This window comes from Carettochelys insculpta, chromosome 20 (assembly GCF_033958435.1).
Source record: "Carettochelys insculpta isolate YL-2023 chromosome 20, ASM3395843v1, whole genome shotgun sequence".
Lineage (NCBI taxonomy): Eukaryota > Metazoa > Chordata > Testudines > Carettochelyidae > Carettochelys > Carettochelys insculpta.
In genome coordinates, this window is record NC_134156.1 from 610,626 (window position 1) to 637,318 (window position 26,693).

General features: G+C 43.2%; 1 protein-coding gene across 5 annotated transcripts in view; it reads left to right on the forward strand.

Moving 5' to 3' along the window:
- MAP2K4 (mitogen-activated protein kinase kinase 4) overlaps window positions 1–26,693 on the forward strand; it is a 160,220-nt gene that overhangs the window by 42,493 nt on the left and 91,034 nt on the right. For all 5 annotated transcript variants that reach the window (XM_075014398.1, XM_075014400.1, XM_075014399.1 and 2 more), the window contains one exon: window positions 13,224–13,326. In XM_075014398.1, the coding sequence (XP_074870499.1) occupies window positions 13,224–13,326 (103 nt within the window). The remainder of the gene's footprint in view (window positions 1–13,223; window positions 13,327–26,693) is intronic.

The following is a 26,693-nucleotide window of genomic DNA, read 5'->3' on the forward strand; positions in this document are numbered from 1 at the left end:
CCTGTGCTAGATTTCATGAATGCTCACAGAACCATTCATGAATCATACAGAGAGACACACCAGCCAGATCCCCTCAGTTTCCAGACTTGTACCTTAGGAATATACTGTATTGCATTGCTCAAGAAGAGTAGAACACATTAATTGGTTCACCACTTCATCAATGGAAAGTGGGTGTACACCAGCCATTGTAAATTTGAGCAGGTTTATCCAACACTTCAGGAAAACTTCCTGGCACTGAGCCCACAGTTGATGATGATGATGATGAAAGATAAACAGTCAGACAGGTTCATTGATGGCAAAGGATGGATCTTATGTGCCTGTAAGTGATAGGAAAAAGTCAACAGTGTTTACCAGAATAAAATATTACACTCATCCCTTGCTATATGAGCACAATTCGTTCCCAACTTTCTGCTTGTAGGTGAAAACTCATAAGAGCGACACTAAATTCCTATTAAATTACATGAAAAAGTCTCTGATAGGTTCGTAGGGCTCCTGAGTTGGGGAAGGAGTGGCAGCAGGTGGCGTTGCTTGTGAAAGGTGAGTGAACCTTGAGCTGGGAAGGGTTAAAGGCTGGGGGCAGTTTGGGGACGTGAGTGGGAAAGAAGGTTAAAATTTGGTGGCGGGATCGGTCCGTGAGGGGAGGGGTGGGGTGGGCAGGCATACAGGTGGGAGGGAGTTCAGACTGCAGCGGTTTAGGTGTGCAGGGCTGGTGGGGGTTTAGGCTGCAGCCGTTTGGGGTGTGTGGCACAGCTGGCAGGGGGGTTAAAGCTGCAGTGCTTTAGGTCTGCAGGGCCGGGGGGGGGGTGTTAAGGGCTGCTGTGGTTTGGGGCTGCAGGGCTGGGTGGCGTGGGGGTGGGGGGGTCAGGCTGCCGTGGTTTCGGGCCACAGGCCTGGTGGGGGAGGGGTCAGGCCGCAGGGCCAGGGGTTCAGGCTGCCGTGTTTTGGGGCTGGTGGGGGGTCAGGTTGCGGGGCTTTGGAGGGTTAAGGCTGCGGCAGTTTGGGACCATGGAGTCCATGGGGCGGGGGCAGCAGGGGGTTCAGGCTGCTGTGGTTTGGGGCTGCCGGGGAGTCAGGCTGCGGGTCTTTGGAGGATTAAGGCTGCCACAGTTTGGGGCTGCAGGGCCGACGGGGGGGGTCAGGCAGTGGGGCTGGCGGGGGGGGTCTGGGTGCTGTGGTTTGGGGCCATGGGTTCAGCGGGGGGTTCAGGCTGTGGCCATTTGGGGTGTGCGGGGCCGGCGGGGGTCGGGCTGCAGTGGGTTGGGGCTGGCAGGGGTCAGACTATAGTGGGTTGGGGCCACAGGGAGGGGGTTAGGCTCGTATTAGCTGGGGGAGTTCACTCATCTAGCGAACTAAGGTAGATATACGTGTCCCTCGTTTAAGCGCATGCTCATAAGTAAAGTACTCATTTAACGAGGGGTGAGTCTATGTTGGAGTCTCAATTCTCAGACTTATTTGGCTGGGTAATATCTAGACTGTCTAGCCAGCCTCCCCATTGGAGTCTTCAGTCTTTTTCTCAGGTTTCTTGTTGCTTGCAGCACAGTTGTGGGGAGAGGTCCATTGTAGGTTCTATATGTTCTGTTTTATATCCTAAGACCATGTGCTTGTAGAATATGTCTGGGCATTTCTGACGTGCATTGTTGAATCCCCAGACAAGGTTGAGCAGTTCCTCTCTTGTGATCTTTTGCAGGTGAGTCATTGAATTATAGCTCCTGTGCTGGATACTGGCTGTTAATGTTTGTGTGACACCTGTTGTGGCATTGGTTACATTCTTTGCTGTTGTCTTGAGAGAGCTAACATCTGGTTGATTCCCCAACTTACAGCATGTTTTAGTGACAACCATGCAACACACTCTCACAATTTCATATGCCATAAAGCGGGAACAAGCAACCACAAGCACCACTCCTACCCCCGCTCCCCAATCCTGTACCGTGTTAACCCTGGATTCTTATTATCTGCTCCAAATCTGATGAAGTGGGTCGTACCTTTGAAAGCTCACTTCTAATTAATAAAATTGTTAGGTTTTAAGGTGATACAGGACTGCTTGTTCTTTGTAAAGCTGCAGACTAACACGGCTACAAAATCAGCAAATTTTGTCAGATGATTTTATTTTCTTCCAAGTCATTGAAATATTGTAGCATAGTGTGAAGAACTGATCCCTGTAGGACTCCACTAGAAACACGTCTACTAGATACATCATAGGGTGGTTTGTTTCAGAGCTGTAACAGGGAGGGTCCAGGTACATGTGTGGGTTGGAACCCTCCAAGAACACCTCAGGATATAGCAAAGCATACTGTGTAGGTAATGACAGCCTTTCCTGGAGCTACTTTTGAGCAATGTTTCCATGTAGAGTTGGAGCCAAGCTGAGTGAAGTCTTGGGGTTGAAATTTAAAAACAAAGCCTTTACCACAGCAGTGGACAACCTGCGCCAGTGGGACTCCTCATGCAGCCCGCTTCCATCTCAGTCATAATGAAGATAACTTCCTGGGAGAGGGCAATTGTGCTACCTGTGCTTACCTACCTAGAATTTGCAGGTTTTGCTGATTGAATAGTAGCGGTACTTCAGATGCTGTGGACTGCACAGCTCTCACTCATTGTTAAGTGCAGTCAACCCACACCTCAGTTCCTGTGTCCTTGCTTTCCATGCCTGTCACTGCAGTTGCGGAAAGAAGTCAGGGAAAAAATGCAGATGAACACCAGCAAAATCTGGCAACCCTGCATGTGGGAAAGGGTAAACAAATTGTCTAGCGGGTCATATGTAGAGCCGGGCTGCAAGTTGTCCATTACTGTTTTAATGTTTGTAATCACTATGAATCTCATATGTTTCTGCTGGAGTTGTAATGGTTAACATTAGTGTCCCCATTTGAATAACTACATTTTACACTCAATGCATTCCATTTTCATATGCTTATGGTATCATCTTATTCCCAGTACTAAACCATTGTAGACTGTTGCTCCATGTTGTTAGGTTACTGTATTCTGTGTACAATCAGGTTGGTGGTTCCACCTTGCAAGTAGAATGGACAGGAACAATTTCCTCCCTCTGCTTCTCACCCCCAAACAAACAAGCAATTGAAAATTAAGCAGCCAAACCTGGACAATTTCTGGGAAACAACTGAGACCAAGAAGCTGTGGCAGGCGGAGCTCTGAAAAATATAAAGGCAAGTCTGAGCGAGAAATTGGAGTCAGTCAGTGGTTAGAATGACTGGGACATGAGATTAGCCTCATCTTTTAGAGTAGATTTACAAACTTATTACCTCCTGACTCCCTAGTCACACATTCCCCATGATAGAGGGTGTAGACTGCAGCTGATGGCATGACTGTGTCCAGGAACCTTGACTGGTGACAGGCTGACAGCGGGGGTGAAGGACTGGGAGCAAGTTTCTGGTGAGTGGCCAGCAGTCAGGAACAGGAGTGGAGCTGTGTTGCACTCCCTCTCTATCCACTACCATGGCTCCCCAAACATGTCTTTGAGCCCCTCTTGGGGGGCATAACCCTACAGTTTGGGGACCTCTCTTTTAGAGTGTGTGCAGGCTCTTCGACACCCCTTTCTGCACCAGAACTGCAAAAGTAGAACTTTTGGATGAATGTAGGAGGGAGCTGATGTAATTACGGCAGGGAGTGATCCTGGTATGAATACAGATTTCAGCTGAGGAAGTGTTCCCCATGTTGGGGGTATGTGGCTCCTCTGCCAGCATGTGACATCAGCTCCCACAGCTACCGTTCGTTGTTCCTGGCCAATGGGAGCTGGCGGGAGGGGAGAGGAATGGTGTTTGCAGGCAGAAGCAGCATGCCAGGACTCATTCTGCTCCACCCAGGCTGTGGGGCAGCACTGGCCACTTCTGGGAATGCGCTGGTGGCATGGGGATAGGGTGAGAAGGGAGCCTTCTTTAGGGGTGGTCCTGCTCCACCACAATGGACTGGGATACACTTGGGGATTGATCAGTTGATCACAACCACTGACTTTAACTGTCCAGTCAAAAATAAGTATGTAACATATCTAAAGAAAAAGAATGTCTGTCTAAAAAGTGGCCATAAATGAAACATAGACATTAACATTGTCAAAGAATTTGAATTTTCTGTATTCATTTGTTGCAAGTCATGCACACAGAATAATACCATTTTATTATTTTGAATGAGGTCTCTCACTCTTTTTGGAGCCCTTCAGCAATCTTTAATATCTTGATATTCTGCTGCTCTCATTTTTTTGTCTCCTCTACGTGCTGATTACTGCACTAGCAATGGCAAATTCAGTGTTTTATATAGTTTCAAAAGTGACACTGTTTTCACAACAGAAATTAATATGGCCCCATGTTTCAGACAAAGGGGTTGAGCAGTTTCCCAACAGTAGTTATTATAATGGAAGATTTCAGGTTACCCTGTTCTGTGAAGCTGGTTTTCAGCATTCCTTTGACTCAGTGTTAATTGAAGATGGTATTACCAACCAAACCAGTTTCCCGACATGTAGTAAACATGGTTGTTCTTGCAGAGGCAAGGGAGCAGAAAAAAGAGGTGAGGAGAATACAACGATGAGGAGAGTTATGGGAAAACAGTGGAGTTGCAGACTTGCCAGGCTCCTGGGCGAGTTGGGTAGAGTGACTGCAAGCACCCTGAAGAAGTGAAGCCACAGATGGAAGGGGCAGGCCTGAGGATATGTCATGTTCTATATATGATGTGCAGAGCAGAGTACATGCCTTATTAAGTGTGTTGCAATTCAGTTCTTGAAACACCTAAGGGTCACAGAATCATAGGGCATTAGAACTGGAAGGAACCTCGTGAGGTTATCGAGTCCAGTTCTGTGCCTGCTCGGCAGGACCAAGCACCGTCTAGACCATCCCTGATAGGTGTCTGTCTACTCTGCTCTTAAAAATCTTCAGTGAAAGAGGTTCTACAACCTTTCTAGGTAATTTATACCAGTGTTTAACCACCCTGTCAGTTAGGAAGTTTTTCCTAATGTCTATCTCAAGCTCCCTTACTGCATTTTAAGCCCCATTGCTCCTTGTCCTATCCTCAGAGACTGAGAAAAACAATTTTTCTCCCTTCTCCTTGTAACCCTCTTTAAGGTACGTGTAAACCGCTATCATGTCCCTTCTAAGTCTTCTCTTTTCTAAACTAAACAAGCTCAGTTCTTTCAGTTTTCTCTCATAGCTCATCATTTCCTGGCTAAGCCAAGGCAGTCTTTTACCATACTTTATATCTTTCCTATGCAGTGGTATGGCCTGCTTTTGGGCCCTTAATAATGTCCCTCTGAAAACTGTCAACTCTCTTCAGTTGTTTTTTCTCTTAGTCTTGCTTCGCATGGGACTTTACTTACCAGTTCTCTGAGTTTACCACAATTTGCTTTCCTGAAAACCATTGTCTCTATTTTCCTCTTCTCCCTTTCACTATTCCTTAGAATCATGAACTCTGTGATTTCATGGTCACTTTCTTCCAAGCTACCTTCCACTTTCAAATTCTTAATGAGTTCCTCCCTATTCATTAAAATCAAATCTAGAACTGCTTCCCCCCAGTAACTTTTTCCACCTTCTCAAATAAAAAATTGTCATCCATGCAGTGGAAGAACTTTCTGGATAGTCTGTGCTTCACTGTGTTAGTTTCCCAGCTTATATCAGGGAAGTTGAAGTCCTCATCACCACCAAATCCTGTGTTTTGAATGATTTTGTTTGTTGTTTAGAAAAAGCCTCATCCACCTCTTCTACCTGGCTGGGTGGTCTATAGTAGACCCCTAATATGACATCATCCTTGTTTTTTTACCCCTTTTAACCTAACCCAGAGACTCTCAACATCTTTGTCTCCTGCATCCCTCTCCACCTCAGTCCAGGTGTGCACATTTTTAATATATAAGGCAACACCTCCTCCCTGTTTACCCTGCCTATCCTTCCTAAGTAAGTTGTACTCTTCTTTACGAAAATTCCAATCACGTGTATTATCGCAGCAAGTCTCTGTAATACCAATTATATCATAGTTGTTTTTGTTTATTAGGATTTCAAGTTCTTCCTGCTTATTACTCATATTTCTTGCGTTTGTATATAGGCATCTAGGATACTGATTTGCTTTTGCCTCCCAGTTCAGCCTAAGCCCTCTTTTTTTACTATAGCCCATGATCCCTCCCATTTCCAACCCAGCTCCCAGGTCTCCAGGTTTTGTACCTACTTGTGGGCTTTGGTCACCTGTCCCTGTCGAACCTAGTTTAAAGCCCTCCTCACTAGGTTATCCAGTTTGTATCCAAATACGGTCCTTCCATTCCTCAAAAGGTGAATTCAATCCTTGCTTAGCAGTCCTTCATGGAACAGCATCCTGTGATTGAGGAAACCAAAGTGCTTCTGGTGACACCATCCTTGAAGCCAGACATTCACCTGGCTTAGCCAAGGATGCACCTGTCTCTCCTGGACCCCTACCTTTGACAGGAAGGATGAAGGAGAACACTGCGTGTGCTACCAATTCCTTCACCCTTACTCCCAGAGCCCTGTAGTCACGCTTGATCTGCTCAAGGTTACATCTTGCAGTATCATTTGTTTCCACATGGATGAGCAGCATGGGGTAGTAGTCAGTAGGCTGGATAATCCTCGATAACACCTCCGTAATGTCTCAGATATGGGCTCCTGGCAGGCAGCACACCTCCTGGGATGACATGTCAGGGTGACAGATGGGTGCCTCTGTTCCCCTTAGAAGAAAGTGACCAACTACCACTGTGCTGCATTTCTTCCTCGTAGTGGTGGCAGCAGACCTCACAACCTTGGGGGTACAAGGCTTCTCTGCTTCTGCTCTAGGGGGTGATTCCTTATCTCCTGTATCCAGAATGGCATAACCATTTCCCAGTGCCATGGTAGGAGGGTTGAGAGCAGGAGAGGAGCACTGCCTGCTGCCAGAAGTGACCAGCTGCCAGTGTACCCCCGGAGCCATCTCCTCCTCCACCAATGGTCTGTCAGTATTCTTTTGTGGTGGGACAGCTGTCTTAACCTCACCTGTCTCCACCTGAATACTGTGCAGAAATTGCTTGTGAATATGGATACTCCTTAGCCTAGCCACCTCCTCCTGTAGCTCTCGCACCTTCTTCCTGAGAGATTCCATCAGAAGACACCTTCCAGAAGTGATGGTTCCCCCAGCCTGGACTTCGGTAAGTGGGCATTGCAAATCACAATCCCTGCAAAACCACACAGGGTCTGGGTGGAGGCATCCCTGGTCAGAGGTCTGTCTGATTACAGGCACAAGTGGAGGAGATAGGAGCAGTGCTGGCAGAGGTGTTGAAGCTCTTCCTACTCATAGTGGATCCCCCTCTGTCACTCTCCCTCTATTAAACACCCTCTTAAAACTCTCCTGTCTGCAAACCTCAGCCAGGCCTTGCTTTTGTTAGTGACACAGGGAAAGGCTGATCTTTAGGTTGATCAAAGGCAAACAAGGGTACAAGACTTTCCTCCTCCTGCAAAGGAAGTGACAAGAGAGAGGACTTAGATGTGAAGATGGGCTTAGTCTAAGGTGGAAATCTGTTGGTTCACAGAACTTGCCCTCTGCCTGATCTGAAGCATCCAAATCTGATGAACTGGGTCTTAGCCATGAAAGTTCATTACCTAATAAATACATGTTAGTTTTTAAGATGCTACAGAACTGCTTGTTTTTTAATGAAGCTTGTAGACTAACATGGCTACCTCACTGAGACTCTCTGCCTGCAGATATATATACTTGCGCCCATTTTGTGAAACTGTTGTTTGATTTTTAAAAAGCCTTTAAAACCTCTGAGGATGGAGATATACCTATCTCATAGAGCTGGAAGGGACCTAGTCCCCTGCACTTACAGCAGGGCCAATTACCATCCCTGACAGGTTGGGTTTTTTTTTCATTCATTTGCCCCAAACCCCTACATGGCCCCTTAAAGGATTGTGCTCACAATCCTGGGTTTACCAGGCCAGTGTTCTAACCACTGAACTATGCCTCCCTGCCATATGTCGGGTAAACTCCAGTTTCTGTCAGAGTGAATGGCAAATCTTCCATTGACACGGACAGGGTCAGGATTTAACTCTTGGAAATGTAATTCAAATAAAAAAACTTGTTAGGTTAAAAGTAAATTTGGTTGACCAACAAGGACATTACTGATTTTTTTTTTTACTTCCTATATTTGTTTGGAGAAAAATTAAAATATGAGCAATGAAAAGTCAAGTTATGTGAATGAGAAATGTATGACATGCTGGTCGGGTTAAGTTACTTTTACTCTCTGTATATAAAGGAACAAAATGGAATTTATTCTAAAAGACACAGCATTAGTAAGAGGCAGCCTTGCCACTGATAAGTTGTTTGCTGGTGCAAATTCTACAAATATATTTTGTAATGAATTGCAAAGAAAATGTTTTAATTACTATTACAATGCATATTGTATGCTACTTATGTCACTATATAAGTCAAATTATCTACAATTGCAACTCACATAATACTGTGTAGTGTTTTTTCTGTGCCTGTATGTACTGGCACCTCAGCAGCTCCAGCCATGAGATTCCCAGCTGGATGTCAGGGGACCCTGCCATCCCCACTGCTGGGAGCCAGCTGGAGCATGCAACCCCAGCTGTAGCAACCCTGGCAGGAGGTGGGGATCTCTGGCAGCCCCATGGCGGGGAGCCTGCTTAATACTGGTTCCTCTTTTTTGCCACAAAAAAAAAGCAGCGATACTGTGTATTTAACAGTGTTCCTAACTAATATAAATTTTATATTTTTTCCTCGTGGAATAAACTGCATATCAGCAGGGGCCTGGTCACGTGTCATTAATGTCAACAGGGGTTTTTCCATTGACTTCAAGCACCATAGTTAAAGCTAAATCTACCTCTTGTTTAATTAATTTGTATATTTTACAGAGAATAATTGCTATCCCTTTATTGACATAGTACAGAAGAATGTTATGTTTCTTATGTGCTTGTAATACAACTGTTAATTTTTCATTGCCTATCTTTTGGTTTTCAGTGATGTCTTAATTGTTCACAAAGTCTTCTCTTGCAGCCAATAAAATTTTTATGTGGACTAATAATAAATACACATTAAAACGTGAAGTTGTAGGCAGAAATTTATAGATATTGAAATATTGGCGGAAGTAAAAATATAACATACAGTAATCGAAGGCAGAGAACAGAACCTGACTGCAGCGCGTGGTGCCAGATGGACTCAGTGACAGAGGGTTGTTATTTCTCTGAGTTTTACTTTTAGACTCTGACTTATTGAGCCTAATTTATACACAGCCACTTTACTGTGCTGCAGTTTTCTGGTTCAGGGAGTGTGAAACTACAGTATGGACTGACGTTCTGATGTCTAAATAAGTAATTTTGGAAAATTGTGTTCGCGTGGCCAGACCATTGTGAAAGGGAGTGTTCTTGTTTACAGCCACAGGTCACAGCCACAGCATTGCAGAAGGAGTCTTTACATAATAGCTGTGCTCTGCTCAAACATTCCTTTTTGACCTTGAAAGTGGGGGTCCACAAAAGTCATTTGCAGAACTGGAGTAATTATTTTTAGGGAAAAGCCCTCTTCTCTCGAATTATCCTGCTTGGCTGCATGAATGCTTTTGTGGGGGGGGGGAGGGTTCAGGAAAAAAGGGGTTTTTCGAAAGGAAAAAAAAAATCCATTGTAGACAAGCCCATAGAGTGCTTTCCCAGTGTTCCTGATGTGGCCACACTTTAAAAGTGCTGCAGTAGTGGTTCAGCAGTTTTAGAAGTACAGTCAAAGCCTCAGTGTATAAGTGCATCCCAGAATTTTGAGTGAAAGTTTCTGTCTATGATCTTTCTACTTATCCCATGTAAGAAGCCCAGCTGGTTTTAAACCCTGGAATTGATATGTCATATATACAGGAAGTGTAGACTTGCATCCCAAATAGGAAGTCTAACTACTTTCAGATCCAAAATCCTCCCCCACAACTGATTTCTGCATCGGTTGGTCTCTAGTTTTAGCCTTCTGTTTTTGGTTGTGCTTAGCACCAGAAGGAGACCATCTGCATTGTCTTCAGTTAGCATCTTAATCTGCTATGTCCTGTGTCTCTCTGTTTGTTATGTTGGTGTCCATGTGATCTATGGTAAGTGGAAATTTGCAGCATTCCTCAGGATATCCTTTGCTTTTCTTGTAAAATCATTTGTCCTAGCACCTGGCAGGCAGCAGTAAGCCATTCTGTTCTCGTTTTGAGTCATGGATAGAAATGTCCCAGGTTACTATCTTATGTTAATCAGATTCATAGAAAATACAAAGCTAATGGGCAAAGCTAGTATTATGGAAGACCATTCAAGTTCTGCAGGTTCTTGGAAAGTTATTAATATAGAATATATGGCATGAAGTTTAATTGTGATAAATGTAAGAAGAATTTGATTCATGTGTAAAATGGGAAGAAATTCGGATGTCAAGGTTCTTCGTTTCCTGTAAACGCCTACAGCATCATTTATGAAAACTGCAGAGAGAGGGCTACTGAGAGTTATTGGAGTAAATACATTCATGTATGTCATCTATAATATGATAGTGCCTTTAAGCAAATATTGTGTTTAAATGTATGGTTGCTGTAGTTATAGAAAGATGCTATCATATTTTGCATGGTCTCAAAATTAAAAAGGAGTGATACAAAAAGTGGAAATTAGGAGAAATTACAAAGGATCAAAATAAGCAAATAATACATGTATGCAAGATTAGAAAAGCAAAGGCACAAAATGAGCTCAGACTAGCTAGAGACATAAGGGGTAACAAGAAGGCATTCTATAACTATATTAGAAGCAAGAGGAAGACTAAGGACAGGGTAGGTCCACTCCTCAGTAAGGAGGGAGAAACAATATCAGGAAACTTGGATATGGCTGACGTGCTTAATGACTTAGATTCATAGAATTCTAGGACTCTATCATTCTACAGGACCTTAAGCGGGCATCTAGTCCATCCTCCGTCCTAAAGCTGGATCAGCTGTAACTAAATCATCCCAGCCAGGACATTGTCGAGCTGGGATTTAAAAATGTGTAGAGATGGAGATTCCACCACCTTTCTAGGTAACACATTCCAGTGCTTCACCACCCTTCTGATGAAATAGTTTTTCCTAATATCCAACCTACGCCTTCCCTTATGTAACTTCAGACCATTGCTTCTTGCTCTGCCATCTGTCACTACTGAGAACAGCCTCTCCATCCTCTTTAGAGCCCCCTTCAGGAAGTTGAAGGTTGCTATCAAATTGCCGCTCACTCTTTTCTTCTGCAGACTAAATAACCCCAAATCCCTCAGCCTCTTGTCATAGGTCATGTGCTCCAGCCCCCAGTCAGTTCTGTTGCCCTCTGCTGAACCCACTCCAATCTGTTCATATCCTTTCTGTACCGGGGGCCCAGAACTGGATGCAGTACTCAAGAGGGTACCCAGTGCTGAATAGAGGGGAATAATAACTTCTCTAGGGGTGTGTCTACCCTAGGAACTGACTTCGAAGTTAATTTATAAGTAGCCAGCAGAGAGTCAACACACATTTTTCCCTTACTTCGAAGTTAAGAATCTGATGAGGTTCAGCAAGGACACGTGCAGAGTCCTGCACTTGAGACAGAAGAATCCCAAGCATTGTTACAGGCTGGGGACCAACTGGCTAAGTAGCAGTGCAGCAGAAAAGGACCTGTGGATTATGGTGGATAAGAGGCTGGATATGAGTCAACAGTGTGCCTTTGAAGCCAAGAAAGCTAACAGCATATTGGGGAGCACTAGGAGAAGCATTTCCAGCAGATCTATGCTATGTCTAAACTACAGAAATAATGTCTAAGTTGCTTACTTTGAAATACAACTTCAAAGTAAGCAACTTCAAAGTTGAGCGCCTACACACGCTCTACTTTGAAGTTAAACTTTGAAGCGGGGCACTATTCCATTCCTGGGAATGGAGTAAGGACTTTGAAGTAGGGAGCCCAACTCAACAGGTTTAGTTGGTAAAACAGCTATTTTATCAACAAAACCCTCTAGTGTAGAGAGGTAGCCATGTTAGTCTGTCCTGTCACAAATAATAAGCAGTCCTGTAGCACCTTGAAGTCTAACAAAGTTATTTATTAGATAATGAGCTTTCATGGGTAAGACCCACTTTGCTTCAAAGTGCTACAGGACTGCTTGTTACTCTCATCACTGTTGGAAGTGAGCTACATCCACCCTGATTTAATTAGCACTGATGTTGCACTCCCATCTATGTATCCAAGCCTTTCTTTCACGTCAAGCGTCCAAGGAAGTGTGGTGTATCTTACCCAAGCTTATTCTCTAATAAATTTGTCAGTCTTTAACGTGCCACTGAGCTCATTATTTGTGGGTGAGGATGAAATAGATGATTCTGGTGATATGTGTTGGTGAGAATATATGAGTGTTTGTTGTTTTGTAAATAATCATTGAGGCAGGCAAGTATGCTGTCACTGTGAGGGATAGTGGTATGTAAAGAAGTGACATCCTTGGGTTGGTGAGGATGGTGTTCCAAGGAAGCGAGTTAGTGTTCCAGAGTTTGTAGAGGAAGTTATGTCCTAGAGGAAGCTTGACCTTTGTGATGTATTGTCAACATTAACTCTATTTTAGCATTTTTTTTCTAGAAGTTGCTGGAGCGCATTGCAGGAAGGAATAAGAGTTGCACTATTTTTATAGATTATTTCATTCACAGATCTTAAGTGCTTCATAGGTGTCACTGGGCATCTCAACATTCCTGTGACATGGTAGAATTTTGTGATGTGTATTTTACAGAGGGGGGAAACGTAGGTGCAGAGAAGCAAAGTGAGGGGGAAAATAAAGGTGACAAAGGGTCACATCCCCCTGTCTGATCTGTCTTGTTTTTTCCTCTTTTGATAAGTACGGTTGATACTGGGCCATTTCCACCTTGCTGAATAGACCTCGTCAGCTCTGGCCCTCCCTCTTACTGGGACCCCACTCTTTAAATACCCCTCTGAAACCACCACCCCTCACTCATGCATCTGATGAAGCAGGTCTTTGCCCACGAAAGCTTATGCTCCAAAATATCTGTTAGTCTATAAGGTGCCACAAGACTTCTTGTTCTAGAGGCAAAGTGAAGCACCCAAAGTCATATAGTGAGTTGGGGAGAGAAAGGGCAGGAATTCTGACTTCGTTCTTCTTTTCTTGCTACTAGTGTTATGTGCCAATGTGAAATGCATTTCCCTTTTCTTACATTGTATGGTTTTGGGAATTTTTTCGTTCTGGTTAGTTCCAGATGTGTGCAGAATAGGATTTTTTTTGTCTGCAAAATTTTACTTTCTGTTCATTTCTCCCAGGTAAACGTAAAGCACTGAAGTTGAATTTTGCAAATCCACCTTTCAAATCCACAGCAAGATTTACTCTAAATACATCTGGAGTTCCTTTCCAAAATCCTCACATGTGAGTATAATATCAAGGCTCCAATAATGAAATAATTCTGAAATTACTCTGCAAACATGTAATCTTAATTGAAAAGCTGTTTCATTTGTTCACTTATACTATAGGCTGTTCAAAAATGCAAATTTGAATTAATGTAAAAGGGTTTATTTTAATAATATTTAATAAATTAGAAAAAAAATAAGCTGAGGTTACTGTCTTTCAGAATAAGACCAGGGAGCTGTCAGTTAAATTATAGCTGATTACAAGCAGGTTGTGCCTGTGACTAATTTCTCTGTTCGCTGTCATTTTCCTTTTCTCTATTTAGTGCTTTTTGTTAAAGACAAGTTTTTGTTCCTCTATTTTTTTGTGAAAGACATATGTGTGACATACTGTACAACATTAAAATGAAAAATAGTAAACTGAAGAATGTAATTGTACCAAAATCCACATCTTGGAAAATTACTTATTGATCAGATCTCAATGACTTTCCTAACAAGCTAGTGAGGGAGAGTTTTATGTAAAAGTTCAATATAAGTGGAGAACAGAGCTGCTTCTGACATTAAGCATGATAAAATTTCATAGAAAATACTAGCTTTGTATCCTCAGATCCATCACTTTGGATTGATGAGTGACCCATCCACAACTGGTAAGAGTGACTTAGCTCAGCTAGTGTGTGCAAAGATGTCCCTACTTTTTCCTCCTCAGGTTTCAGTTGCAGAGATTTTCCCTGGAGTTTTCCTAGCAGTATTTGTTGCTTTTTGGTGGTGATTTTGTTTTTAGTATGCTTCTGCTTTGCATGTTGCTGCATCCTTTCTTTAGCTCAGTGCCTTCTGCTTCCCCAGAATATCTTCCCTGAGGTCTGTTCCTGTCTCTGATGGTTCCCTATGTTCTGGAGTTTTTAAAGCAAGTTTCAGCTGAGTTAGGAAGATATTTCAGAAACCCAAGTAGCTGTTGCTGGTAGGTTAAAAAGTATAGAAACTTTCTGTGAGCACTTCAGCAAATCTCACGGACATCATCCTCCCAGAACTAAGATAGTTTTCTCCTGCTCTCTTTCCTTAAAATGCCCTACATTTAGAACCTCCCTTTTTAAACACAAACAGATTGTGTCTTTGAGTGGAGGAGACCAGACTTTTCCAGTTACAGTTTCTTTGTGTCAGTCTCTGATGGTTTTCCAAAGTAGGCTATCTTGTAGCCTTTTGTTTTTCAGCCCCTCTCTCGAACTTGCCTCATCAGGTATTTGGTCTCCCCAGAGGGTCATCTCTAATAGCTTGCCTTCACAATATACCTACCACCAATGTGCTCTCTCTTGTAGTCTGGGAAATAATTGCTCCTGGCAAACATGGAAGAATCTTCTGCCAGTAGCAGTGATATCTTAAGTTCCATATTTAGGCAAATGATATCGGTAATGTTGCTCTTCGGTAAGCATACTCTGGTGGTGATGTGCACATTGCCGTTATAAAGGGGGCTGGACGTCAAAATGATTAGCTTCTATGATGACGTAACAGGCTCTGTGGACATGGGGAAGTTAGTGGATATGATATACCTTGACTTCTGTAAAGCTTTTGATACAATATCCCACAACATTCTTGCCCATAAGTGAAGGAAGTATGGATTGGATACATGGGCTATAAGATGGGTAGAAAGCTGGCTTGACGATCGGGCCCAACGGGTAATGGTCATTGGCTCAGTATCTGGATGGCAGGCAGTTTCAAGTGGAGTGCTCCAAGGCTTGGTTCTGGGGCCAGTGTTGTTCAACATCTTTATTAATGACCTGGATGGGGGATAAGATTGCACCCTCAGCAAGTTTGCAGATGACACCAAGCTAGGGGGAGAGGTAGATACGTTAGAGGGTAGAGATAGGATCCAGAGTGATCTGGATAAATTGGAGGATTGGGCCAAAAGAAATCTGATGCGGTTCACCAAGGAGAAGTGTAGAGTCCTGCACTTGGGACGGAAGAATCCCAAACATTGTTATAGTCTGGGGACCTACTGGCTCAGCAGCAGTACAGAGGAAAGGTACCTAGGGGTTATAGTGGATGAAAGGCTGGATATGAGTAAACAGTGTGCCCTTATAGCCAAGAAGGCTAACGGCATACTATGGTGCATTAGGAGGAGCGTTGCAAGCAGATCTGGAGAGGTGGTTGTTCCCCTGTATTTGGCACTGGTGAGGCCACATTTGGGGTATTGTGTCCAGTTTTGGGTCCCTCACTATAGAAAGGATGTTGACGTGCTGGAGCAGGTTCAGTGGAGGGCAGCAAAAATGATTCAGGGGCTGGAGCACATGACCTATGAGGAGGGGCTGAGGGATTTGGGCTTATTTAGTTTGTGAAAAAGAAGACTGAGGGCTGATTTAATTGCAGCCTTCAGCTTCCTGAAGGGGTGCTCTAAAAGGGATGGAGAGACACTGTTCTCAGTGGTAACAGACAGCAGAACAAGGGGCAATGGTCTGAAGTTACAGAAATAAAGAAATAGGTTGGATATTAGGAGAAATTACTTCACCAGGAGGGCGGTGAAGCACTGGAATCGATTGCCTAGGGAGGTGGTGGAATCTCTACCCCTAGAGGTTTTTAAGTCCTGGCTTGACAAGGTCCTGGCTGGGATGACTTAGATGGGGTTGATCCTGCTTGGGGCAGGGGGCTGGACTTGATAACCTCTTGAGGTCCCTTCCAGCTGTATGATTCTATGTTCTCTGGAGCACAGTGAATTTAGACTTCTTTAGGGTCAGATACAGAGTTAAACTAACAGAAGGGGAAGATTCTATGATGTGTCTGCATCAAGAATAAGAGGTGTAATGCTCCTTTCTGTTTAAAGGATGGGATAGCTCATTTGTATGGACATAGTGCGTGACCTGCCTCATCTCTGATTGTGTTCTCTGGATTGTTTCTTGCTGTGGGGGGTCTGGGCAAGCTGAGAGAACATCTTTGTTAAGGAAAAAAAAAGTTTTTGCTCCTTTTTGGCTTTTCAGAGACAGCATTCTTGTCTTGTGATTGTACTCGTTCCACAGGTCCATGGTCCTGTAAACACTGGTGGGCTACAGTCCTGTGCTTCTGAATTCCCTTTTTCCTCTGTGGAGACACCTCTCCTGGCCCTGAGATGGGTTGGAAGTTTTTTTTTTTCTCTCTTTTCATCAAACAGATTAATAGATGATTGATATGGATTGGCTATTTCAGACCATCTGGCTCCCACTTTTCAAAAGCCATCCTTACTGAGGTTGCTTTCTCTTTATTATGTTATACTACTTCTTTTCCAAGCCTGGTGGATTGAATGGTGGTGGGCTTTTTGTTTTCATGTGTCAGTGCTGACTCAACACAGTATCACTGACCTCTCCCATCTTGATGGATTTTGCTGTATAGGCCACATTGGTCCAGATGGGTGGATCTGAATATACAGAGAGGTTAATTTCTTGCGTGAAATTTAGGTTTCTGTGACTTGGATCCACCAGTCTGGAGGCTGTCCCATTGTATCTGCTTCAAAAAGGGCAGAATTTTCTGTTGTCATTATTATTATTATTTATCTTTTCTCTTCTCTGAAATTTGGAAATAACTTATGGAAAGCACAGAGGGAGTGATTGGTAGTGACCAGATGGAGCCACAAAATGTAATTGCCTATTAGCTATATTTTGCTTGATTGACAGGTTGTGATCGGGGAACTGATCAGGCTGGATTGGTGGATTTTCAGGTAAGAAATTGTGATTTCTTATTTTGGAGAGAAGGGTAATGAAGGGGGTTTTCTGTTCTGCTCAGGCTTTTGTCAGAAGGGAGGAAGTGTCTATATAAATTCTGCTACTGAAACAAAGAAGCCACTGCAGAAGAACATTCCACAGGCCAAATGAATCCTTCCGAATTCCACAGTGGAGTCTGAAGTCACTTGTGTTTCATGCAGAGCAGCGCCATCCAAAGACCACAGTTCTTAGCAGGAAGTGCTACATATTGAGCCAAATGATCTGACGGAGCTGCCTGTCAATTTCTGCAGTCTTTGTAAGCCATAGCTCTATAGAATATGAGGATGGCTGCAATCCAGTCCATTTTCATGCAGCCTAGGTGTGGCCTTTCTACTCTTACCACTGGGCAGAGTTTAGACACCCTCCCCTACAGTCTCCATCTGTGATCTCTTCCTGTCATCTTGTTTGTTTTAAAACAATGGAGAACAGCGTGGAAAAGATTTGCAGGGTTTTAGCTTTTGTGATCTTGCGGCAGATCAGTAGCTATGTTCATTGGTGGAACAGTACCAGAGGGAGAAGAAAGATCAGCACAAAACCAGCTGAAAGTGTTTCAGCTAAAGGTTTGAGGAATACAGGGAAGCTAACGTGACAGCTGTGCTGTGCTTGGCTCAGTTCACTGTGAGTAGCCAATAATTTCCTTTAAGAGTAAGTAAAGTGTCTGTTTGTTTGTTTGTTTGTTTTTGAAAGAGAGTAGATTTTTGGAGGGACTCCAGCATGTGACTTTGGGTAAAATTTTCAAAATCACCTAAGTTCTATTTTGAAAATTGACTGTGTATGGGATTTTCAGAGGTATTTAGATGCCCAACTACCTTTAAAAATAGGGGGTCGTCAGCATTTACAAGCCCCAAAACAGGAGTCTATGTGCACAGATAGAGGGAGCTTGCTCTTGCTCCTAGCCTATTGGGGCAGTCAGTGTGGGTACTGCTGCAGGAGTTACCAGAAAGTTGAGAGAAGAGGCTGCTGAATAACCAAATACACTGAGCACCTGTTCAGTTCAGAAAATGGAGGGTAGTACCTACTGGTGTCAGTGGCAAAACTCGCATTGACCTCAGTGGAGCCAGAATTTGATCTTAAACATTTTCTAAATTTGGGGTGAATTTGTTAGGATCTGGGAGGAGTTAGAATCACCTTTAAATAGGAGCCTGATTCAGTGTGTCTTGGACTGAGATTACAGACTGGGAGGTATTGCAAAACAAAGCCCTAGAAAGTTTGGAGCTTGTCTCACAGAATCCCCTGTATTATCCATGGTGCAACACCACCTTAATGCAGTCATCGGAGGGAGGAGAGAAGTCATCACCCTGGTTTGACAGAAGCTGGATTTTGACTTGAGGGCAGGGGATGCAGCTCATCTGAAATATCTAGCTCCCGTTGATTGGCTGGCTAGAGTGGGATTTCTCTGAAGTGCTGTTGGGTTGGTTGGGCTGGTCTTTCATGGACAGCTTGTGGTGTGGATTTTGTTTTTAAAAACTTTCTTCCACTGAATAGAGGGCCTGTGGCTGCTAAGCTTGGGTGCTTCTGGGAAACCAAGATAATTGCTCTTGTTCTAGAGGACATTGGTGTGGCTGCTTTATGGGAAGTCCAGCTAGAGGATCAACATGAAGCATCTAATGGAAGGGATTAGAATGAAGAATTTTAGAGTGAAGATGGATTCTAGTTCTTACTGCCAAGCAAGGCTGTTGGATCATAAGTAGAGCTTAGTGTTCATCATGGAGCTTATGGAATTCATGGATTCCAGCATCTGGTCCACCTCCAGCTGCTGGTGCTCCGAAGCTATAGCAGGAGCTCCTGCTCCGCTGGTGACCAACCCCAGCTGGCCTTCCTGGTTTTTATACTTGGGCTGCAGTTGGAGCATGCCCAGCAGGGCCTGAGGGGAAGGGCCTTTTCCACCCAGCAAGCCTGGCCCCCTCCCTCCTGGCCAGTGTGGGGATGGTGCACCACGTTACAACATGTAACAGATGTTTGTAATATGTATTACATATAATTATAAGCATTGTTGGTAGGTGTTAGAAATGTTTTATTAGCCAAGATTATAACCAATTTATCAGTCTGTTGGACCCCATAACAAAATAACAAATCCAGTATTCTTTCTTTCTAAAGTGTTTATAAATGGACCCTTAATGCAAGGTGTGGCCTCTTTTGTCTTCTGTCTTCTGTATCCAAATATGATTTAGGGCACAAGTAAAATTAATGTAGTCAGCTCAGCCACATACTTAGTGATTATTAGTACACATTACATAAGACCTACAGTAACGTGCGATTAAGAGTCCCTGCTGAAGACAATTGTAAATAGAACTAATACAGGAAGGTTTCTTTGGGCTCTTCTCCACTACGTAGTGGATCAACACTGCGGCAGTTGGTCTGCTGGTGGTCGATTTATCATGTCTGTTTAGATGTGATTAATCAACCTCTGAGCACTCCCCTGTTGATTCCGATGCTCCACCAGGACAAGAAGAGTAGGAGAAGTTGATGGGAGAGCAGCCCCCACTGACCTTACTGCATGGAAGACCCCGTGGTAAGTACATCAACTTCAGCTACATGTTTCTCATAGCTGAAGTTGTGTATTTTAGGTCAACCGGGAGCGGGAGATGTAGTGTAGACTAGGCCTTTGACAAGTGTAATGGTGTATGGAATTACTGCGTTACATCTGTCTGCACTATACCTAGCTCTTTTTAGAGTTGTTAGAGCTGAATAGCTTAGTTGAACAGATTCAGTAGCTTATTTTTGAATGTAGTGATTTAGGTTTTGGTACAGGCTTTCTATGCAGGGTTATTATTCATGCAGTTTACAGTAAACTCTTTCATAGCCAGGGGGACCGGGAGGTTGCCAGATATTCAAACATTGTAGATAATAGAGAGGTATACCTAGCAATGCAGAACACTAAAGAAAAATAAGATTAGATATTAAGAAGCAAACAAAAATGTGTGTAAAGTACTTTACCAACAACAGTAGTATTGTACACTGTAAACTTGCACTGTATTTGCTGTATTTATTTGTGTTTACTTTCACTATATTGTACCTATGGAAAATGTAACTAAAATTTACTCATGGTTAGAATGCTGGTTATCTGAGAGTTCTGGATAATAGAATGCTGGATAGAGAAGAGTTTACTGTACTGGTATTCTGGTACCAGGTTCACACCACACAGTTTATCCTTGTGTACCAATAAAAGAATAGGTGCAAGGACTGTGCTTTGTTACTGATTCTTCTTCAGCATAGAAATCCTCAATGTGCTTTGTGTGCTACCTGCAATTCTGGGCCCCCTCTGTCACTAGGGTATCTGAACATGTGCCATTACAAGCTAGTGTAGAAAGCTGCCAGCATTAAGTCTCTTCTTATAAAAGTTGTGAGCCTGTCATCTGATGTACCTGTTAGATTGCCTGTCAGTTTTCTTGTTGCTTATCATCATCTTATTTGAGCATCTGATTTTCGATGTCGAACTTGAAGTAGTTCATCCTTATGTAGGTTTCTGGCAGCACCGTGTCCCCCTTCTCCCGTAACAGAAGCTGGGAGCACTCACAAAGAGATTTTGCAGCTGGCTACCCGATTGAACCGTAGTCACTGTCACAGCCTCCTCTAGTGATGCAAGATTAGAGTCGGAAAGTTTAAGGCCAGAAGGGTCAACCAGATCGTCCAGAATCCTTTCTGAGCAAATTCAGATGCTCTTATGAGAGAAATTCTTCATCCTTCTTCTCTGTTATTCAATTTAAGGAGATACCAAGGAGGTTATTATTAAGGTGGAGAGGTCTTTTGTGCCCAGGGCCATAATCTCGCTGAAGTGTCACAAAGCTCATACTTTGTGCATTCTTCATGGCTTTTTAATACATGGTTGCCAGCTGCTTTGTAGGTGAGGTACCTGCATCTGAGTGAATAAATCTTGATGGGTAAATTATTAGAGAAATTTCATCTCTATTTAGAAATTGTACAAGAATGTAAGTGGGGTTTTTGTAAATTTTTTGATTCAAAATAATTTGCCAAAAATTGCTTGTAAATAATGCTGGGTCTGTTGCTAGTCTGCAATATTTTTTCACATGTACTTGATAATCCAATACTTTTAATTGGGTGCTGTTAATTGGGCACAGGTCATACGATACCTTTCTGTTCCCTGAAGGGCCAAGCAGAACTCACAGCAGTTTTTGAATCAGTAGAATCTTCCCTTTTTTCATTCTTCATGAGAGAGATTTTTCCTGATTAAGTTGCTGAATTGCATCTGGGTAGTTGCATCTCTCTAGTGACAGATCAGTTGCCAAGGCCTCTCTGGCTAAAGATTGTGAAAAGCTGATGTGGTGCGCAAAACACCCTTATTTAGTGTTTTTGGCCTTCCTCTTTGAGGAAGATATTGTTGAATCCTCTTTAGAGGTCTGGATTGCAAGTGCTACCTGAAGCTGTTTCTAGTAGCTGTTTTTCTTCCTCCTCCTAAATTTTAGGATTCTCTCTACCACGGCCACCTTACAGAGCAGAGATAGTGCACTGGTGTTAACATAGGGAGGGATGTCAGGGGAGTGGTGGTGCTTAATAGTTTTTTATTTATTAAATTACTCTGTATGCTGTTTAACTTCTTTTACTGTGAGTCTCTGAGCTCTCTGCTGTTGTCCTGCTTCTTGGTGTTTGCTATGCCTTAGTGTTTTGCTGCAGAAATCCTTATGGCTCTAGCAACAACATTAACATGAAAGGACTGTTTTCTTCTTTCTCACTGGTTTTGACTTATAAATATCACAAAGCACAATGCTGCCAGAACTTCTGGTCTTTCTGCTCTATTGCCAGTTGGTTTTTTCACCTGTGAGATGATCATCTGCAGTTTCCATTCACTCCAGTACGATTTATGGAACCTTGTCACACCTGAAAATCTGGACACATATTCAGATGCCTAAGTTTAACGTAATGTGATAGGAGGTACCAATCTGCTTTCTATCACGTGAATGCTTGGTTCTCTTTTCAATGTCTCTATCCTCTCAAACTCCAAAGGGCTCGGGCAATGCTAGTTATCCCGTTTTACAAAAGGGAATAAGTGACCTCTAAGGACACACTGGTAGTCTGTGGAAAAGAAGGGAATTGAAACTAGATCTCCAGAGTTCCAAGTTAGCGCCCTAACTGCTGGCTTGTCAGACCCTAATCTTAATTACTTGGGTCTGCAGTAGTTAGGAGCCCAGCTTGCATTACGGTAGTCAAAACCTGGATAGTTGAAGGGTGGGCATATGATCTAGCAGTTATTACCTTGAAGACTAATGTCTGCCCTTGAGCTGTGGAATTACAGTGTGACTGCCAGGTCTGTCCTCTGGCTTTTCTGCAAAGTGAAAAAGCAACTGGAGAGTGAGTGAGTCATGGAGAATGATTATTCCCTTACTTATTGGAAGAATTGGAGCGGTACATCAGACTTAGAGCAGAGTCTGTCTGTTGAATCTCATTACTTCTGAGTAGTTGCCCTGCACTGAGTGATAAGATAGGTCAATTAAGTATGTTGCAGACTGGAAAAACAGATGCTGAATGTATTTTTGTTAGCGGGAGGAAATAAGTTCACTGGTGTAGTTAGTCACAGGCAAGACCAACTAGCAGTGAGATATGTGGGTGCAGTCATCTCCAGCAGGCTGAGAGAGATCTGGAAAATGGTTGTTAATTGTCAAAAGCTGTAAAAGTTGTGACATGGAATTCTGCACAGTATGTCTTTGAGCCATCACTTGTTGGCATGTTGAGGAAGGAATATTGGAGAGGTTATACTAACTCCAAAATAATAACTCACTCTGGAAGGGAGATGGACAAGACTGCTACTCCCCACTTTTTCCCAAAAGTTTGTTTCAATAATATACTTAAGATTCAGAGATTCAAAGCCAAAAGGGACCATTGTGATCATCTAGTCTGATGTGCTATGTAACAGAGGCCAGAGACCTGCCCCAAGATAATTTCTAGAGCAAATGTTTTAGAAAAACATTCAATATTGATGTAAAAATGACCCTTGGTAAATTGTGCAAATGGTTAATTACTCTCAGTGTTTAAAAAGATATGCCTTATTTTCCACCTGAATTTGTCTAGCTTCAACTTCCAGCCATTGGTTTGTGTTATGCCTTTCTCTGCCAGAATGAGGAGCCTGTTAAATATTTTTCCCTGAAGTTTGTCAGTGGGAGAGCTGAAAGTGTGGCTATGATCTGTCAACAGACGGTGGCAGTGTAAACCAGACTGGTTCCCATCTCCCTGCCTGACTTGTGTGAAAATTTGAGATACACGGGGGTTGGAGGAACGTAACCTCTGCGAAACTCGAGGGTTCACCGTATCATGATTCTTAAAGGGACACCCCAACCTTGAAACTTACTAAAAATTACTTATCAGTAATTTTTGGCCAGCCTATATGTTTTCTGCCTTTATTTATGATCGTAGAAGCACTGTTCCATGATTTTTTTTTAAATCTTTGTCTCTTGTGTGAAGGACCTGCTGAATAGATGACATGACCTTATGGAACAATTGTAAAGGCAATATGTTAGCAAAAACACAAAGGGCAGGGTAATGCTGACTACTTTTACAAAGCCTATCTTTGCTCACATTGATTACATTAGCTCAATGATGATAGGAGAGAGATCTGTTACCTGTTCAGTTCACTCCCTCTGGGGTACCTGGCATTCGCTACTGACAGCAGACAAGATACTGGGCTAGATGGACCTTAGGTCTGACCCAGCATGGCCCTTCTTATGTTCTTAAGTTTTGCCAATCTACCTCAAAAATGTTGAAAAGCAGTGAAAAAATTTCATTAATCATAAATATAGGAATTCATGGATTGTAAGCAGGGGTGAATAGTGACACTGGTAAGGTATTTTACTCCCTTTTTAAAAAAGGGCCTGAAATGGTGCTGCAACAGCAGGGCTGGAGGAGAAGTCAACTTCCCATCCCTTAGGCCCTCTCCTACTACCCTGAGTCTTATAGCATAAAAACACATTGTGCTCTAGAGCTGTGTCTACACTAGAGCGATCTGTCAGCAAGAAGTTACTGTCAGAAGACATCTTCCAGAAAAACTTCTGTTAACAGATTGCAGCCACACACACAAGTGGATTGCTCTGTCGATCTACTCTGTTGACAGAGCAGCTTGACTGCTTGGCCGCTCTTTGAACAGAATAGCCAACTGGAAGCACAGCAGACAGGGCTGTGCAGTGACCCAGACGCCCTGTCTGTCGACAGAGAGCCCCCTGAATCGTCCATATTTTGAGAAGGGCATTCTGCGCCATGGGGGAGAGACAAAAGTCTGTCAACAAAAAGTGCTGCATTCTGTCAATTTACTTTTGGCGGAACACATTTTTAGTGTGGACGCTCCACAAGTTTTGTTGACAAAACTCTGTAGTGTAGATGTAGCTTATAAGAGAGCTACCAGGTAAGTAAGAACGGCTGCTTTCCCTTCTGCTACCAAGTGTGTATTCCTAATCAAAAGAGAAATCACATTTGCCTAGTGTGTATCCTGCATATCATAGTGACATTACTGTTACATGATGTAAATGGGTGCCAGTCCAGTGCCGTAGAGGTTAGCCATTCCCTGATAAACCAGCAGATGCTCAATGTGTTCTTTGATTGGGGTGAAATGAGTGTCTGAGGTTGTGGGAATCTTTCCTCCTTGCTGCTGATTATTTGTTACTTTCTGAGTGCCCGCAATGTGTTTCGTGCTGTGGAAGGACATGAAGAAATTATCCCCATGGTTAGGTGTTTTACAAACCTAGCTGTGAGATTGAAGTCCACATCTACTGTAGATGGGAATAGATACATTCAAAGGTAACTTCCCTCCCATTTTTTGCTGACATTCTTTGTGCCTGCAAAGTGGATGGGGTACATAGAGGGCCACTCAGAGGAACAGGAGGGGGCATGACGGAGCATCCCATTTAGCAATTAAAATTTTGGTGAGGGCATGGTGGAAGAGGTGCAACCCCTGTGTGCTACCATGAGTCTCCTATGGGGGCAAGGGACACATGTGAGGTTTTCCCATTTAGCAGTTCAAATTTTGGCAGGTGTTTAAGGGGTCAGTGCATGTCGTAAGTGCTTCCACAAGTTATCTGCACTCAGAACCACAGAAAAGAGGGATAGACTGCAGCTGTCTTGGGACACCCTCCACTTCAAACTCTCACTCCTTTCTATCAAAACAAAGAAGCAGTCCAGTAGCACTTTAAAGACTAACAAAATAATTTCTTAGGTGGTGAGCTTTCGTGGGACAGACCCACTTCTTCAGCCATAGCCATACCAGACGAAACTCAATATTTAAGGCACAGAGAACCAAAAATCAAGGCTGACAAATCAGAAAAATATTGTCAAGGTGAGCAAATCAGAGAGTAGAGGGATGGGGGTGGGGTGGAGGGAGAGTCAAGAATTAAGTTAAGTCAAGTATGCAAAAGAGCCTCTATAATGACTAAAAAATTCGCATCCTGGTTCAAACCATGTGTTAATGTATCAAATTTGAATATGAAAGCGAGTTCAGCAGCCTCTTTCCAAACTGTTGTGAAAATTCCTCTTTAGTAAGACGCAAACTTTCAGGTCATTAACAGAATGGCTCACTCCATTAAATTGGTGGCTGACCAGTTCATGGATCAGTGGTGCTTTTATGTCTGTTTTATGCCCATTAATTCTTTGTCTAAGAGAGTTTGAAGTCTGTCCAATATACAAAGCATCTGGGCATTGTTGGCACATTATAGCATATATGATGTTAGTTGAGGAACATGAGAATGTGCCCCTGATTCTGTGAATAACCAGGTCAGGCTTTGTTGCAAGGAAAAGTTCCAAGACTGGTGTTCCTATGGTATAAACTGTGGTTGTAGGTGAGAATCCTCATAAGGTTGGGAGGTTGTCTGTAGGAGAGAACAGGCCTGTCACCTAGGGCCTTCTGGAGTGTGGCATCCTGATTAAGGGTAGGTTGTAGGTCTTTAATAATGCGTTGCAGTGGTTTGAGTTGGGGGCTGTAGGTAATGACTAGTGGTGTTCTGTTCTTGGCTTTTTGGGGCTTATCTTGGAGTGGCTGGTCTCTGAGTATTCATCTGGCCCTGTTGATTTTGTTTTTTTATTTCTCCTGGTGGGTAATTCAGGTTTATGAATATTTGGTAAAGATCTTGTAATTTTTGGTGTCTGTCAGTTGGATCAGAGCAAATGCGATTGTACCTAAGGGCTTAACAGTAAACAGTGGATCTAGCTGCGTGTGCAGGATGGAAGCTAGAAGTGTGTAGGTAAGTATAGTGATCAGTGGGGTTTCCAGTAGAGTGTGGTACTGATCAGGCCATCCATGATTTGTACTGTAGTGTTCAAGAAACGTATCTCTCATGTGGAATAGTCAAGGCATAAGTTGATGGTGGGGTGCGGATTGTTAAAGTCTCTGTGGAATTCTTCAAGAGTCTCTGTACCACAGATGTCATCAGTGTATCGTAAGTAGAGGAGGGGTAATAGGGGACAAGAGCTGAGGAATTGTTGTTCCAGGTCAGATATAAATATATTAGCATATTGCAGGGCCATGCGAGTGCCCATAGCAGTTCCACTAATCTGGAGGCATAAATTGTCCCCAAATCAGAAATAATTGTTGGTCAGAACAAAGTTACAGAGGTCAGACACCAGATTGGCTGTGGTGACATCAGGGATGGTATTCCTGATCGCTTGTAATCCGTCTTTGTGTGGAATATTGGTGTATAGAGCCTCTACATCCATGGTGGCAAGGATGGTGTTG